Source organism: Lynx rufus, unplaced genomic scaffold (genome assembly GCF_022079265.1).
Source record: "Lynx rufus isolate CCGP_SWC_20201006 ecotype Redwood Valley unplaced genomic scaffold, mLynRuf1.p SCAF_4, whole genome shotgun sequence".
Classification (NCBI taxonomy): domain Eukaryota; kingdom Metazoa; phylum Chordata; class Mammalia; order Carnivora; family Felidae; genus Lynx; species Lynx rufus.
Window position 1 is genome coordinate 65,201,224 of NW_025814856.1, and position 17,775 is coordinate 65,218,998.

The 17,775-nt window shown below is 41.9% G+C and overlaps 1 protein-coding gene and 1 pseudogene across 1 annotated transcript in view; both read left to right on the top strand.

Moving 5' to 3' along the window:
* The window catches only part of SPATA48 (spermatogenesis associated 48), a 56,738-nt gene that overhangs the window by 19,253 nt on the left and 19,710 nt on the right, over positions 1-17,775 (top strand). Inside the window, exons 4-6 of the mRNA XM_047095214.1 lie at positions 9,534-9,610; positions 15,584-15,722; positions 17,603-17,670. Coding sequence (XP_046951170.1) covers positions 9,534-9,610; positions 15,584-15,722; positions 17,603-17,670 — 284 coding nt within the window. The remainder of the gene's footprint in view (positions 1-9,533; positions 9,611-15,583; positions 15,723-17,602; positions 17,671-17,775) is intronic.
* LOC124525017 (2-hydroxyacyl-CoA lyase 1-like) lies at positions 6,495-7,438 on the top strand (annotated as a pseudogene).

Here is a 17,775-nt window from a genome sequence, read left to right on the forward strand (position 1 = left end):
TCCAATGGAATAAAGACAGTCTCTTCAGCAAGTGGTGCTGGGAAAACTGGACAGCGACACACAGAAGAATGAGCCTGGACCACTTTCTCACACCATACACAAAAATAGTCAAAACGGATGAAAGACCTAAATGTAAGACAGGAAGCCATCAAAATCCTTGAGGAGAAAGCAGGCAAAAACCTCTTTGATCTTGGCCATGGCAACTTATACTCAACACGTCTCCAGAGGAAAGGGAAACAAAAGCAAAAATGAACTACTGGGACCTCATCAAGATAAAAAGCTCCTGCACAGCGAAGGGTAGGAAACAATCAGCAAAACTAAAAGGCAACCGACAGAATGGGAGAAGATATTTGCAAATGACATACCAGATAAAGGGTTAGTATCCAAAATCTATAAAGAATTTATCAACCTCAACACCCAAAAATCAAATCATCCAGTGAAGAAATGGGCAAAAGACATGAATAGACATTTCTCCAAAGAAGACATCCAGATGGCCAACCGACACATGAAAAAATGCTCCACATCACTCATCATCAGGGAAATACAAATCAAAACCCCAATGAGACACCACCTCACACCTGTCAGAATGGCTAATGTTAACAACTCAGGCAACAACAGATGTCGGCGAGGATGCGGAGAAAGAGGATCTCTTTTGCATTGCTGGTGGGAATGCAAACTGGTGTAGCCACTCTGGAAAACAGTATGGAGTTTCCTCAAAAAATTAAAAATAGAACTACCCTATGACTCAGCAATTGCACTACTAGGCATTTATCCAAGGGATACAGGTGTGCTGTTTCAAAGGGACACGTGCACCTCCATGTTTATAGCGGCACTATCAACAATAGCCAAAGTATGGAAAGAGCCCAAATGTCCATTGATAGATGAATGGATAAAGAAGATGTGGTATATATATATATATATATATATATATATATATATATATATAATGGAGTATTACTTGGCAATCAAAAAGAATGAAATCTTGCCATTTGCAACTACGTGGATGGAACTGGAGGGTATTATGCTAAGTGAAATTAGTCAGAGAAAGACAAATATCATATGACTTCATGCATGTGAGGACTTTAAGAGACAAAACAGAAGGGAAGGGAAACAAAAATAATATAAAAACAGGGACAGGGACAAAACATAAGAGACTCTTAAATATGGAGAACAAACAAGAGGTTACTGGAGGGGTTGCGGGAGGGGGGATGGGCTAAATGGGTAAGGGGCATTAAGGAATCTACTCCTGAAATCATTGTTGCACTATATGCTAACTAATTTGGATGTGAATTTAAAAACAATAATATTAAAAAAAAAAGAATAAAACAAGTTATGGGGCGCCTGGGTGGTTCAGTTGGTTAAGCGTCCAACTTCAGCTCAAGTCATGATCTCATAGTTTGTGGGTCCGAGCTCTGCATCAGGCTCTGTGCTGACAGCTCAGAGCCTAGATCCTGCTTCAGATTCTGTGTCTCCTTCTTTCTCTCTCTCTCTCTCTCTCTCTGACCCTCCCCTGCTTGTGCATCCTCTCTCTCCCTCAAAAATTAATACATCAACATTAAAAACAAAGAATAAAACAAGTGTTAGCAACCAACAACCCAACGTTTAAAATAGGTACTCAATAGAAATTAATTTTCATGCCAAGAAATAGGGGACTAGTTCCCATACTCAGGAGGAACGGTCAATCAAGAACACGGGACCTGGAAGTGGTGGACAGGAAGGAGCAAGCAGACAAGGACGTGTGCAAACACAGCTATTACACACACGTTCCATACATTCAGATGGTGAAGGAAACCACAACCACGGAGGTGAGGAAAATGCATGGTGTAAACAGGACTCGAGAGGCCATTTAGACATGAAAAACACGATACAACGAAAGATAAATGCATACACTTTTCAAAGCAGATCAGACACTGCAGGCTAAAAGATCAGCGAGGTTGAAAATGTAGCAACAGAAACTATCCAAAGTAAAACAGAAAATGTATAAGTAAAACACCAGTTAGCTTGGGGATGATAGCAGGCCGTTTAACACACGTGTAACTGGCATTGCAGAAAAGAATGGAAAATGGGGGAAATAGTTGGGCCAACAGTGGCCAGTGTTGTTCCTCATGATTTAAATCTACAGACCCAAGAAACTGAACAAGCGCCAAGCTGTAGAAAGATAAAGGACACTGTGCACCTAAGTTAAATTGCTGGAAAACGGGGATACAAAAAACATCTTGAAGCAGTTAGAGGAAAAAAGTCCATTATACACAGAGGAGCACAGGTAAGAATGACAGCAGGCTCTTGTCTGAATCTGTGCTCACTAGAAGAAAATGGACACATGTTTGCAATGTCAAAAGAAGTTCATTAAGAACACATTCATCAGCGGGGCACCTGGGTGGCTCAGTCGGTTGAGCGTCCGACTTCAGCTCAGGTCACGATCTTGTGGTCCGTGAGTTCGAGCCCCGCGTCGGGCTCTGGGCTGATGGCTCAGAGCCTGGAGCCTGCTTCCGATTCTGTGTCTCCCTCTCTCTTTGCCCCTTCCCCGTTCATGCTCTGTCTCTCTCTGTCTCAAAAATAAATAAACGTTAAAAAAAATCAAAAAAAAAAAGAACACATTCATCAGCAACAACAAATTTGAAAAAGGGAGGCAGACTAGATATTTTCAGAAAAAGAAACCTGAGGCATCTACTGCCAACCGACCTAAGGAGGTTCTTCAGACAAAAGAATATAGTGTAGGTGGAAATTTGAGTTTGTTCAATGGAATGAAATTGAGGTCAAGAGACACGGTAAATGTGTTGTAAATAGAAAATGCTATTCTCCATTTTGAAATACTGCAAAATATCCTTTAATATTTTTTTAAGTTTATTTATTTTGAGCATGCGTGAGAGAGAGAACAAGCAAGGGAGGGACAGAGAGAAGGAGAGAGACAGAATCCCACTAACAGTACAGAGCCTGATGCGGGGCTCGAACTCACGAACTGTGAGATCATGATCTGAGCTGAAGCCAAGAGTCGGACACTTACTGGACTGAGCCACCCAGGTGCCCCAAAAATATCATCAAATGTTTAAAGCAACAACAGTCGCAATGTATTTGGGGCATACAGCACGTGTAGAAGTCCATCATATAACAATAGCACCCGGGAGGTCAGGATGAAAATAGGCGTAAGATATTGTAAGTTTTTACACTATTCATGAAGTGGTGTAATATTATACTTTAAATCCTAGAATTAAAGACGTGTAAAGTCTTAGAGTGACAGTAATAACAGAAGCCAATCAATCAATCATAGGCAATAAGCTAATAGGGGGAGACAAAATGAAATTCTACAAAGAAAAAAAAAACCTCAAATAATACAAAAGAAAGTAACAGAAAAGGAAAAGGAGGAGATGAAACCAACAGTAAACAAAGCTATATTGAAACCAAATTATGTCAAATGTTATATTAGATAAATTTAATGTAAGGAAATAGAAAGTCAGACATTTTTATGTTGGATAAAAAAAATCAATACCCAACTATATGCTGACTACAAGAAAACCATGGTAAATAGAAATAGAAAGTCAGACATGTTTATGTTGGATAAAATAATCAATACCCAACTATATGCTGACTACAAGAAAACCACGGTAAATAGAAATAGATAGGAGTGTGGGATGGGAAAATATCTACCATGCGCGTTTTCTTACTAAGTTTTTTTGCGGTCTCAGTGCCATCCAAATCAATATCTTGTCTGTATCCACGTGGAGTTTGAGAAGTGCTTTATAAAAAGGATACAGAAAAGCAAAGGATCAGAAATGACCAAGACTGTTACTAACAAAAGGGAAAAAAAATCAATACTCTCTCAGGATCAAAACTCTCAGCAAACTTGGAGACTTGGAGGGGACCTTCCTCAATCTGCGATAAAGCATCAGTGAAAACCCTGAGGCTAAAGCAATGATGATGTAAGACTGAATGCTTTTCCCTTAATATCAGGAATAAGACAAAAGTGTCTGCTCTTACCACTATCATCTTCCATTTAGTGGAGGAGAGAGCTTTTGCAGAAAAGCAAAAAAAAAAAAAAAAAAACAAACAAACAAAAAAAAAGAAATAGAAATAAATCCATCTCTGGGTAGAGATGACATGATGGTATTTATAAAAAAATATCCTCAGAAATCTTCAAACCAACTACTGGATGTAATCTTTAATTTCATGGGAGGCATAGGCTTATGGTTAATATGCAAAAGTCAATTGTAATGTTAAGTATCATAAGCAAACAACTGGAAAATGAAAGTTTAGAAGATTCCACTGACAACAGTACCAAAAACCGCATAGGATTTAATAAATAATAAAACACGTGCATTTTTTTCACTGAAAACTATAGTATGTTACTGGGTGAAATAAACTAACGAAGACACAAATAAATGGAAAGTAAGCCAGGTTCATTGGCTGGAAGGCTTGTTAATTTATTAAAACTTCCCCGATTGATCTCTAGATTCAATGCAGACCCTATAAAAATCCTGAGAAGATGTTTTGTGGAAATTGACCAGACGGATTATAAAATTTCTATGACATGAAAAGCCTAAAATAGCTAAAACAATTTTGAATAAAAATAAAGTTGGAGGATTTGTGCTCTCTGATTTTAGGTTTGACTGTGAAGTTGAAATAATCAGCACCAATTGGCAAAGTGATTGGCAAACCCAGCAATGGAAAACAGTGTCCAGAAACGGAGCCATCTACTACATTGTCATTTGATTTTTAAAGAATGTGTCGAGAGGCCTGGGTGTCTCAGTTGGCTAAGCGTCGCACTCCTGATCTCAGCCCAGGTCTTAATGTCAGGACTATGAGTTCAAGCCCTGCGTTGGGCTCCACACTGTGGTGAAGGTTACTTAAAAAAAAAAAAAAAAAAAAAATGGTGATATACTAAACATTTCAACTGAAAGGCAGAGATGATCAGAATGGATTAAAAAAGCAGGACACAACTATATGCTATTTACAAGAGGTACGCTTTCAGTATGAAGGTACAGATCAGCTGAAAGTAAGTGAATAGAAAGCATATTAGATGCACGTGATATATTCACTGTAATCATATGCTGTAGCATAAAACAAATCTTCATATGTTTAAATGTATTGAAATAATTCTACTTGTGTTCTCAAACCACCAGAGTTAAATTAAAAATAATTCACCATAAGATGTTCGGGAAAGCATCAAATGTTTTAAAATCAAACATCACAATTCTGAACTATCCATGGGCCAAAGAAAAAAAATCACAAGAAAAATTAGAAAATGTTTTAAACTGAACAATGATGAAACTATAACCTATTAAATCTTGTATGATGCAGTAAACACTGCTGAAAACAACAATATTAGCCGTTTATCCTTATATTAGAAAACAAGGAGTTTCTGAAAATTAGTAATTAATAATTAAGACAAAAGAATTGTTAAATTAAACAAGAAGAAAGAGGGGAGCCTGGGTGGTTCAGTCAGCTGAACGTCTGACTTTGGCTCAGGTCATGATATCGTGGTTTGTGAATTCGAGCCCCCTGTCGGACTCTGTGCTGACAGCTCAGAGCCTGGAGCCTGCTTCGGATTCTGTGTCTCCCTCTCTCTCTGCCCCTCCCCACCTTGTGCTCTCTCTCTCTCTCTCTCTCTCAAAAAAAAAAAAAATTAAACAATTTTTTTAAAAAAGAAAGAGAATTAAAGAGTAGAGATCAATGGAAAAGAGAAAAGCTACATGAGAGAAAACTTTAAACCAAAAGCTGTTTCTTTAGAAAGATCAAGGAAAGAGATCAATAAAAGACATTTTATTAGTACGATCAAGAAAAAGAGAGAGAGAACACATATTAGCAACATAGGAAATTAAAGAGTTTATTACTACTGATCCTGAAAGCAAAATAAGAAAATATCCTAAACTATATAGTTTGCCAATTTGTTTAGCATCTTAGGTTAAATGAACAAATTTCTTTACAAATACAACTTACCAAAATTGATACTAAATAAAATGGAACATCCCCGATTGATTATGAAATGAATGCCCCCGGTTTATTAAAGGAATTTAATTTTCTGATCAAAAATCTTCCCACACTGAAAACCCTAGGATCAGATGATTTCGTTGCTGAATTTTGTCCAACATCCTAGGAAGAAATCACATCAGTCTAATGTAAGTTATTTCAGAAAATAGAAGGCACACTTTCCAACTAGTTTTAGAGGTCTGACTTAACTGATATTCCTGAACCAGACAAAGACATTACAAAAATAAAAAAAAGAGGAAATTACAGACTAATATTCTTCATTATTACCAAGTATTAACATATCAAAACCAGTGATATATAAAAAGGTCAGTATATTATGATCAAAGGAGGTTTATGTCAAGAGTGAAAATATTTCCTTAACGTTCAAAACTCAATCAGTAATAATTCATCCTACTGGTAACCATCAGTATGTTCTCTATAGTTAAGCGTCTGTTTCTTGGTTTGCCTCTTTTTTCCCCCCCTTTGCTCGTTTGTTTTGCTTCTTAAATTCCACCTGTGAGTAAAATCACATGGTTGATACCTGTACAGAAGAATTGGGGGATAAGGTAAGGCCTGCTGTGACTTTGCTGGGAGTCACCAATGTTCACCAAACAGCTTTTAGAACCATTTGATAGAAACACCAGGGCAGTGTCTTCCAGAGAGCAAGTGGTGGAAAACTCTGGGAGGAAAAAAAAAAATGAAGAGCAGGGAAGATGCTTCCAAGAAATGTGTTAATGTAGGATGGAAGGAATCTGCCCGTCTTGTCTGGTGGAGGAATGTAGGGGGCCGCCTCCTCCATGCTGGGTATAACCTCCAATGGGCCAAAATAGCACAGGAATTAGTTTCTCTCAAATCCCTGCCTGTGGGTGATTACACAGCCTTCTCCCATGCGCAAGAACAGGTACACAGAGACTGTTTTGTGGTACGTGAAGGAGCAAATATAACGGACACTGGACGCACTGTGCTTCCAAATGCCCTTCCTCGTCACAGGCTTGCTGCTGGCACCTTGGGAACGATGGGGGCTGGTTTGGGATTGGCCATTGCAGCCTCTACGTTGGCCAAGATAGAGCCCAGGGCAGTGGGTCTTCTGCATGGAAGACAGTGTATTGGGGTCTTCTGCACCCAAGTGGAAACCATCTGCAGGCACAACTTGGCATTCGTACCTTTGGTGGTGATTCACAATGGAATTTGTCAAAGTGTCGACGCGGATGCTTGGAACGAAATGTTAATATTTGGAGATGCTACTGCAGTGGCCCCTCCAGTCTGTCTTCTGCCAAACTCACATTATAAGCGAGTTATAACTGTGTTTTTTAGAGGCAAAGAGTATCTTGTACAAGTGCCAGAAGAACTCCAAAATTCACTGAGCCAGAGCATGGCAGACACAACTAAACCCTCTTCTATCAATAGCATGACTAAGCCGTGAGCCACATGGAAGGCCCAGGATTTTCACTGGCTGGCCCACTGTAATACATAAATAAAGATGCCAGAGAGTGGTCTTGAGGAGTTTTCTCTTTCTTCTAAGATGGAATTTTATTTTCCACAGCAAAATTACTAAAATATTAAAATTTAAAAAAGTTTCTAAATGAAAAAAAAAATATATATATATAATTCAGCCTAGCAACAGAACGATTACATGATTTCACTAGATGTAGCTTTTTTTTTAATTTTTTTTAACGTTTACTTATTTTTTTTTCAATGTTTTTTTTTTTTTATTATTTTTGGGACAGAGAGAGACAGAGCATGAACGGGGGAGGGGCAGAGAGAGAGGGAGACACAGAATCGGAAACAGGCTCCAGGCTCTGAGCCATCAGCCCAGAGCCTGACGCGGGGCTCGAACTCACGGGCCGCGAGATCGTGACCTGGCTGAAGTCGGACGCTTAACCGACTGCGCCACGCAGGCGCCCCAAACGTTTACTTATTTTTGAGACAGAGAGAGAGAGAGAGAGAGCATGAACAGGGGAGGGTCAGAGAAAGAGGGAGACACAGAATCTGAAACAGGCTCCAGGCTCTGAGCTGTCAGCACAGACCCCGACGCGGGGCTTGAACCCACGGACCGCGAGATCATGACCTGAGCGGAAGTCGGATGCTTAACCGACTGAGCCACCCAGGCGCCCCTCACTAGATGTAGCTTTAATGAAATTTAAAGAAATACAACAAACAGGTTTAAACAGAGACTAGAAATAGGGGAAGGAGGAAGTGTTGTGAACAGGAAAGTGGACAGTGGTAGCATGGAAGGTAAAGATGGCAGACAGAATGAGAAAGTCTAGTATTTGCCTGATGGGAACTTCATAAGAAGAGAATAAAGAGAATCCATTGGCAATAAAGGGGTAACAATGGAGATTTGTCCAAATTGGGGGAAGTTATGCATTCTGAGATTAAAGAAACATACGAGTCTTTAGCCAGATGAAAAAATATACCTTCTCCTAAACACATTTTCTCCGTGGGAAAATCAAGACGAATATCCTAAATATTGCCAGAGGGTGGGGACGGGGATGCAGAATACTTGCAATTATACTCCGTGTACTTCCAAAGCAACAATAACCATTCAGAAGCCAATGAGGTGTATGTAGGTTACCAAAGAATCATAGCCATTAAACTAGAATTCTAAATTCACCTGGAACAGTATTAAAAACTGAGGATGAGTTAGTTAAGAAACAAAGCTAGAAGTTTGTATCCTTGAAAGAATTACTGAAAATTGAACTCCAGCCAAAGAGAGTGGAATCAGGAAAGAACAAATGGGGTACCAGAAGCAGAAGTAGACAAAGAACCACTGGTAAAATACTGTGGAAAATTTAAATGAATAGTAATACTTAAAGATTCTAATGACAATTAGAATACAATAATAATATATTATATATTTAATTACATATATAATATATTATTAAAATATAATAATATATTATATAATTAAAAATTAATATTAATAATTATAATAATCAACGAATTTCAATGAAATAAGACGAAAGGTAGGAAAGGGGAAGTGTATCAGAGCTAATGTCCTATTGTTAAAAGACAAGTCACACAAGACTTAAAAAAGTTTTTTTTAAACGTTTATTTATTTTTGAGAGAGACAGAGCATAAGTGGGGGAGGCGCAGGGAGAGGGGGAGACATAGAATCCAAAGCAAGCTTTGGGCTCTGAGCTGTCAGCACAGAGCCCGACATGGGGCTCAAACTCATGAATTGTGACATCATGACCAGAGCCGAAGTCAGACGCTTAACTGAGCCACCCAGGCGCCCCTAGACTTTTTAAGATGTTTTATTTACATGGTGCTAAAAACATCATTTGCCAGCATTTAAAATTCAAGAGCTTTCTCATAAAAATGTGACTTTCCATTAACTTGAATACACATGTTGTAAATTTTAACTTAATCACTTAGGAGACCATACATAGAAAGTAGGTTTCCAAGACAATTGAAGAAAGTAGGGAAGCATTAAGCCTGGTCTGTGGAAGGGGTGCTATGAAAGGAGAAAAATGGAGAACAAGGAAAAAAGAAAGCATGGTTGTAGAAAACATTAGCAATTCCCATGTGTATCTGATCTCCTTTCACTTATTATTCACACCTTCTAGGAGGATGGAGAATCACTTTTACAGCCAAACAGGAAATATAACGCGAAGGACTCATTTTACAAGTCCTCGACACAAAAGTAAGCATTTTTCCCAGTAGAGTTTTGATTTAAAAATGTATTTCTTCTGGGGCACCTGGGTGGCTCAGTCGGTTGAGTGCCTGACTCTTGATTTTGGCTCAGGTCATGATCCCAGGGTTGTGGGATCGAGCCCCGAGTCAGGCCCCGTGCTCAGCACAGAGCCTGCTTGGGATTCTCTCTCTCTCTCTCTCTCTCTCTCTCTCTCTCTCTCTCCCTGTGCCCCTCCCCCTACTCTCTCTCTCTAAAATAACAAAATTAAAATTAAAAATAAGGTATTTCTTTCATCTTTTGTGACACATCCCCCTTTGTGTCCACAATGTCCTGGATGCTGTGAATAATTCAGAAAACATCAGACACAGATATTTACTCACACTGATGGCTGAAATAAAACAGGTCAAGGGAGAGTCTTAAAGAAAATCTACGGGTAATAGAAGCATAAAACCAAAACATAAAAGAAATGGTCAGTGAGAGGAGGAGATAAGAGTACAGCATCATAGAAAACAAGAGCAGAGAAAGCCTGAAGGGGTTCATTTACACAGTCAGAAACCATATTCAGCTTTGGCGATCTGTCTGTGCCCTAGGCTGTGAGGTTCGTCAGGGAATAAGGCGGACGGAGATCTCTGTTCTCAAAGAGCTCTCATTCTAAAGTCAGACGGACAATAAGGACAGACATAACACATAAATAGCTCATATCCTAGAAGATGATGAGGCTGTGGAAACATAGAAGAGAAAAGGTAGAATGGGAAGAAGCATCTGGAGTGTCCTGTGTATGGACGGTAGGCTTCCGTAGTGAATAGGATGTGGGGAGGGGGGGCTCCTTAAGTGATGGGGTTTGAGAGCAGCTCAGAAGACCTAAGGGGCTGACTTGCAGATGTCTGGAACAAGCATTTTCCAGGCAGAGGGAATATACAGCCGTTTGGAAAGCCTGTGTCGGAAGTGTGCATAGGGTCAGGGAAGAGAGGGGGGCTAGGGTACCTGGAACAGAGTAAGGGGGACATTAGGAAGAGAAGACGGCAAAAAGCAGGGAGTGCCCAGAAGCTGATGTCCAGGGGCATTTTTAAAAATTTTTAATGTTTTTATTTATTTTTGAGACAGAGACAGAACATGAGCAGGGGAGGGGCAGACACAGAATCCAAAGCAAGTTCCAGGCTCTGAGCTTTCAGCACAGAGCCGGACGTGGGGCTCGAACTCACAGACTGTGAGATCATGACCTGAGCTGAAGTCGGATGCTTAACCGACTGAGCCAGCCAGGCGCCCTGACATTTTAACCAACTGTAAACACCAGGGCTTTATCTGTGAGGGAAGTGAAGGTCTAGCAGAGAAGCGGCAAGATCAGACTTGCATAGGAAAGCAACATGGTGGCCGCTGTGTCCCCAGCCAACTGATTGGGTCAGGGAGAATTGGGAGGCATCTCTAGAGGTCGGGTAAGGGCGGCTCATTGGGAAGGTGGTAGGAAGGTGTCAGCCGTGGCTGGCTCCTGGATGTGTTTTAAAAGTAGAGCCGACACAATGTCCACATTGGAGGTCGTGAGTGTCAGGGAAATAGGAGTCAAGAACAATTCCAAGGCTTCGGGCTAAGCAGCCGGATGGATCTGAGATTGATTGCCATTCCTTCAACACGGTTGGAAGCAGGGGAGCGGGTTCAGAGGGAAAGGTAAGAAGCGCATTTTAGAAGTGCTGAATATAAAGATGTTCATGAGACATCCAAGTGGCTATGGCAAGTAGGCAGTGGGGTGTGCGGGTCTGGGGTTTGGGAGAAAGGTCCAAGCTAGAGAAATAAGTGTGTGTGTGTGTGTTGGGGGGGGTCATGTCCTAGAGACAGGTGTGAACTGGCAGGCACGCAAAGGGTGTAGGGAGTGAAACTGCAAATGGCCAAGTACGATGAGCCCTGGGAAGGGGTGATTGCAATTGCCCAGTGGGCTTTTTGAAGTCAGCAGGGCCACAGAGAGTGGAGAACCGATAAGGATGTGTGTGCACCTGGCAAAGCACTCCACCCGCCCCCCCCAACCCCTCCCTCCCGACACTGTGCTGAACCCCACTGATGTGCTGCAGATTCCAGCTTCGTGGTTTTCTTTCCTACCGATGGCACACCCAGCACCCAACAGGTTCATGAAATATACATATGATCAGATATTTTCCCAGGCGGCTTATAAAAATATAAAGAGTATATAAGGAACGTGGGATCAAAATCAGAATCATGCTTTCTCTCTCTCTCTCTCTCTCTCTCTCTCTCTTTCTCTGCAACTCTTGTTAGCAGAAGAAAACAGCATCGGGTATTTGTTGACGAACATAATGCCATTTTGTTCATGAAAATGTCACCGAGTAGCCCTTCCTCTTGTGTGTTTTGTGCCTAAGAAATGTTCTGGGAGATGCCCGTCCGTTGTGCAAGCTTGGGTTTCAATCATCTTTGCTTAGCTTGCATCAAGTTGAAAATGAAGGCTTTGTAAAGAATGTTACTTCAAGCCCGTTTTGCGGCTGAGCTGGGGGGAGGAGAGGCAAATTCGATTTGAACATACACTTGCAGATTCAAAGGCAAAATCCTACTGTTTTTTTTTTTCTGTGATCAGTGCCAGTTTTTAATTAGGGATGATTTTTGTTCTAACCCCTATTTCAGCCTACAACAGATAATGAGTCAGCAAAATCGCTACAAGTCTGTATGGCAAGTTTGCAACAAGATCGCGTGCATTGTCTCCCCATTGTAAAACGGCTTCAAAAAGTACGGGAACCTTCATTTCCACACAGTTCTTTTCATTGGTGTCTCGGCCACAGCTTCTTATTTTCCTTACGAAGAACGTTGTTCGTGTGTGAGCCTTCATTAACGCCAAGTGGTAAAAATATTTATCCTGTTAGAATAGGCTGCATCTTGGGGCACCTGGGTGGCTTGGTCGGTCAAGTGTCTGACTTTGGCTCAGGTCATGATCTCACGGTCCGTGTGTTTGAGCCCCGTGTCGGGCTCTGTGCTGACAGCTCAGAGCAAGGAGCTTGCTTTGGATTCTGTGTCTCCTCTCTCTCTGCCCCTCCCCCGTTCATTCTCTCTCTCTCTCTCTCTCTCTCTCTCTCTCTCAGCCTCCCAAAATTAAAATAAACGTTAAAAAAAATAGGCTGCATCTTTTTAGCAACTCGTGAGAAAACAAATGACTGTACTAATTCGTATGACTGTTCTAATGAAGATGCCCGTACTAATTTATACTGTTTACCAAGCTGCGATGCTTTAAGAGCACTACTCAAAAAAGCCAAATAAACTTCATTGACATTGAAAAAAAGAAGAAATACATGATATGGAGCTGGATTCCAGAACCATAGAGCAAGTTGAGAAAAGAGCTCTGGAGAAGATGTCGACAGCCTGGGGGCCGGTGGTGAGATCCCCGGTTCTACTTGCCATCTCTGGGGCTTTGGCAGCCTGCAGTCTTTTGGGCCCTCAAGTTTCTCATCTTAAAAATGAAGGATTATAACTAAATGGCCTCTGATTTCCTCTCTGGCTTTTGATTTTATCCCCTATTGTATTTTTTTGAATGTTTATTTATTTTTGAGGGGGCGGGTAGGGGCAGAGAGAGAGGGAGACACAGAATCCGAAGCAGGCTCCAGGCTCTGAGCTGTCAGCACAGAGCCCAATGCGGGGCTTGAACTCACAGACCAAGAGATCATGACCTGACCCGAAGTCTGATGCTCACCTGCTCAACCAACTGAGCCACCCAGGCGCCCTTCCCTTACTGTATTCTCATCTTGGTTTCTATCAGAAAAAGTTCCAGTGGTCATTTGAGAAACAGTTAATGATTTGGCTAAATTTGTGATGCTTTATTCAGAATTTTTTTTATGTTTGTTTCTTTCTTTTGTTTTTAAATCATTCTATTTGATAATCTCTTTTAAAATATATTGGGGGCGCCTGGGTGGCTCAGTTGGTTGGGCATCCAACTCTTGATTTCAGCTTAGGTCATAGTCTCACAGTTGATGAGATCGAGCCCTACATCAGGCTCTGCGCTGACAGTCCAGAGCCTGCTTGGGATTCTGCCTCTCTCTCTCTCTCTCTCTCTCTCTGCCCCTCCCCCACTCCCTCCTGCACTCTCTCTCTCTCAAAATAAATAAACATTTAAAAAATAAAAGGAACAAAATATATCATATAAAAGTTTTCTTAGGGAAAAAAACTTTTGTACCCTGTATGGAAAACTCCATAAAGTATTCATGAAATGTATCAGAGGCTCAAACCGAGATGCATCTTTGAAGACTCAATTCAACTCAGGTTAATTTCTGACTACACTACCCAGATATTGTGTCAGAAAAGTGCACCATTTAAGCTTTTGCTACAATTAAAAATATTTCATGAGAGTTAGCTTTCCTTCGGGAATTTTCGGACTGAGTGAGTTGAAAACATACATGCCGACAAACACACTGTGGAGCCATCACTGTGCTGTCTGACTTCACAGATATTAATTTATTGAATCCTCACATCATTCCTAGGTGGCAAATATAATTTGTATGTTGTGTATTTTTAAACTTTTTTTTTCAACGTTTTTTATTTATTTTTGGGACAGAGAGAGACAGAGCATGAACGGGGGAGGGGCAGAGAGAGGGAGACACAGAATCGGAAACAGGCTCCAGGCTCCGAGCCATCAGCCCAGAGCCTGACGCGGGGCTCGAACTCACAGACCGTGAGATCGTGACCTGGCTGAAGTCGGACGCTTAACCGACTGCGCCACCCAGGCGCCCCTGTTGTGTATTTTTTAAAAAAAGTTTTTTAATGTTTATTTTTGAGAGAGAGAGACAGAGCATGAGCAGGGGAGGGGCAGAGAGAGAGGGAGACACAGAATCCGAAGCAGGCTCCAGGCTCTGAGCTGTCAGCACAGAGCCTGACATGGGGCTTGAACCCATGAACTGTGAGATCATGACCTGAGCCGGAGTCAGACACTTAACCGACTGAGCCACCCAGGAGCCCCTGTATGTTGTTTCTTATCTGCTCCTTTATCCCAAGCACCTAGCACAGTGCTTGAAATATAGTAATTTCCAAATAAATATTTGTTTGGAGTCTATTTCACTGCATCAGTCATGTATATCTGTCAAAAAGAGCAGAACTTTCAAAACTTGAAATACCATCGAAAGATGGTACCTTTAGATCCAAATCCTACGTATACAATCCTCGCACTTACTATGATGGCTGGACTCCTTGTACCATTGGTGTGGTGGGACAACGGGAACGTGGCTCCCTCTTCAGAGGCGGATAATTTGCATTTGCATCCTGACGTCCACCACCAGTAGCTGAGCTACCTTAAGCAAACAAATTCCATTCTCTAAGCCATTGTTTGTTTATTTGTCAGTTAATGGTCTTTGGCCCTGCTGCGAAGGTCAAATGATTTTTCTTTTGTGTCAACTATAAGATGTATATAAATAGGTGCATTGGTTTTCCACTGCTGTGTAGCAGATGACCACACATATATCAGCTTTAGACCACAAGACTGTGGTCAGAATGTAAGCGTGCCCCAATGGGGTTCAAGACTTGGGGTTTCTCAGGCTAGAATTGGAGAGTCAGCGGGGGCTGGATCCTTGTCTCCCAGGAGCACTGAGATTGTTGGCAGAATTCCATTCGTTCCAGCTGCTGGGCTCGTGAGATGTGTCTTCAAGGACAGCTGAAGAGTGTCTGATGTGTTCTTGTCTCTTTTTAGGGGGCACCTGTTTAGGTCAGACCTACTTAGGAAAGTCCACCTTTGGATTCACTCAAAGTCAACCAGTTAGGGGACTTAATCACATGGGCACAATCCCTTTGCTATATAAAGTTGCCATACAAAGTATCGCAGGAGTGACCTCTTGTCATACTTACCCGCTCTGCCCACGCCAGACAGGAGGTAGTTATATATGACATGTACCCCTGGGGGGCAGGAATCTTGGGGGACACCTTAGAATTACCTGCCTGCCATGAGACCACGATGACTCATACCAATTGCAATATGCATTTTTCATAAAATATCATTATTTAATTTCACAGAGCTTATGAAGTTGTTCCTTGGGATAAGATGCTACCACCGAAAGTCGATCCAGAAGAAACAACAGTGGAAAAAGCTGCTGACCCGATTTCACAGTGCTTTACACGGAAAAGATATGAAGGGGTACCAGCAATAACCCAGGTCAGTGACCAGGGACCTTAATTGCACAGGCATCATTCCTTTTCCTATATATAAAGTTGCATTTTCGCAACCATGCATTTATTTCTAAGCTGAGTCCAAAACTTTAATACTCATTCTATTGTAAGAAATATGGAAAGCACACATAAATATGTACACTTATGGAACTGAATTCCCTGTTTTAATATTTTAACATTGTCTATGTTGGACTTTTTTCTAAAGTTTATTTGTTTTGAGAAAGAGAAAGAGCACACGGGCACAAGCGAGGGAGGGGCAGAGAGAGAGAGAGAGGAGAGAGAGAGAGAGAGAGAGAGAGAGAGAGAGAATCCCAAGCAGGCTCCACGACAGTGTGGAGCCAGACACAGGGCTCGATCTCACGAACCATGAGATCATGACCTCAGTCGAGATCAAGGACTTGGATGCTCAACCAACTGAGCCAACACATCACTTTTATGAAGTGAAAGCCACGCTCCTTGACAGGCCATGTCTCCAGTTCTGTTATTTGCCCCCACTCAGCCTCCCCTCTTCCCCCACCTGCCCCACCTCCGACATTGTGTTCCTCTTGCTTCTCCAGCCCTACCCCCACACCGCGCTCTACTGCATCACTTTCTATGCGGAACCTCAGTGGAGTCCTCATGGGCCATGCTCTTCCTCAACACGCCATGTTGTTTTGCAAACAGGGCTCCGTTGCCTTCAGTATTCCATATTTTCCAGGCTAAATCCCGTGAATCTTTCAGGTGTTATCTTGGACCTCACTTTTACCTTTCCAACCCTGGATTAGATGTCCCTGCTCTGTGCCTGCAAAGCATCTAGCTCCTCCTTCCAGTGACCTCTCTTCCTTTGGTTCTGTTCCTCGCCCCGCAGAAGTCTGACAAGCACTGGGGCCACCTCTCATAATGTAGCTCTTTGCGATGTAAAATAACATAGCACTAAAGAGGAAGATTATTCTATTGACATACGGCTCTAACCAGGGGCTCTTAAGAGGTTCATGAACCACAGGGTGAGAAGCCCACATTATTTTGAAAAACTTTTTTGGCTTTTATAGAGAAAAATGGCAGCGAGAGAGGAAAAACATGGCTACAATAATATAAAGTCTCGGCACAGGATTCGCATGTGCCTTGATTCTTACGGCTGTTTTTAAGAATCTCTCACCTACTTTAAAATGTTTTTACATCTTTTGAAAATTGGTCACTTTTTCAACCTATCTTTGGCATTTAATTAATCATACCAGGATCCAAAGTTCTCCCCGGCAAGATGAGGTTCAAAGCTCAGGGTCTGGGCAGGACTGAAAAGGGGAGACCAGCCTGGGGCTGCAGAGAGTGAACCTAGGTGGATCCAAGTGAAACATAATCTCTAGGATGAAAACAAAAATGAGACCTTTTCTGGGGCACATGGGTGGCTCGGTTGGTTAAATGTCCGACTTCGGCTCAGGTCACGATCTCACAGTTTGGGGGTTCAAGCCCCCCCATCGGGCTCTGTGCTGACAGCTTGGAGCCTGGAGCCTGCTTCGGATTCTGTGTCTCTCTCTCTGCCCCCTCCCCACTCATGCTCTATCTCTCTCTCTTTCAAAAATAAATTAAAATGTTAAAAACAAAAAAATGAGACCTTTGTCAGGACTTCAATCCAAAGGAGTTGGATGATGAGGCAGATTCCAGCTGTGGGAAAACCAACTGGGAAACTGTCGGTCTGAGAGCAGAGCAGAGACCAGAGGGGCTCTGGGGCAAACCCCCGAAGTGTTAAGGATGCTTGGGGAGTGGGTTCTGTTGGGAGCCTGGGGCTTACCATTGATGCGCTGGGGACTGTTAAGAGCGCTGGAGATTATATATGAGAATTTATGGTAACTTGTTCATTAAATATGTCCTTCATTTTGATGCCGATTTTAGATGGTTGGTGGACTCTGGGACAGATTTCAAACAAGATCTTTCTTGGCACCCATCAAGCCAGTGACTTTGTAAGTTTTATCTCCTCGTGATCTTGTTACTAAATTTTTCACTAAAACATCTTTGTCATTAATATGTCTGGTGCTCCATGGGGCGCCTGGATGGCTCAGTCAGTT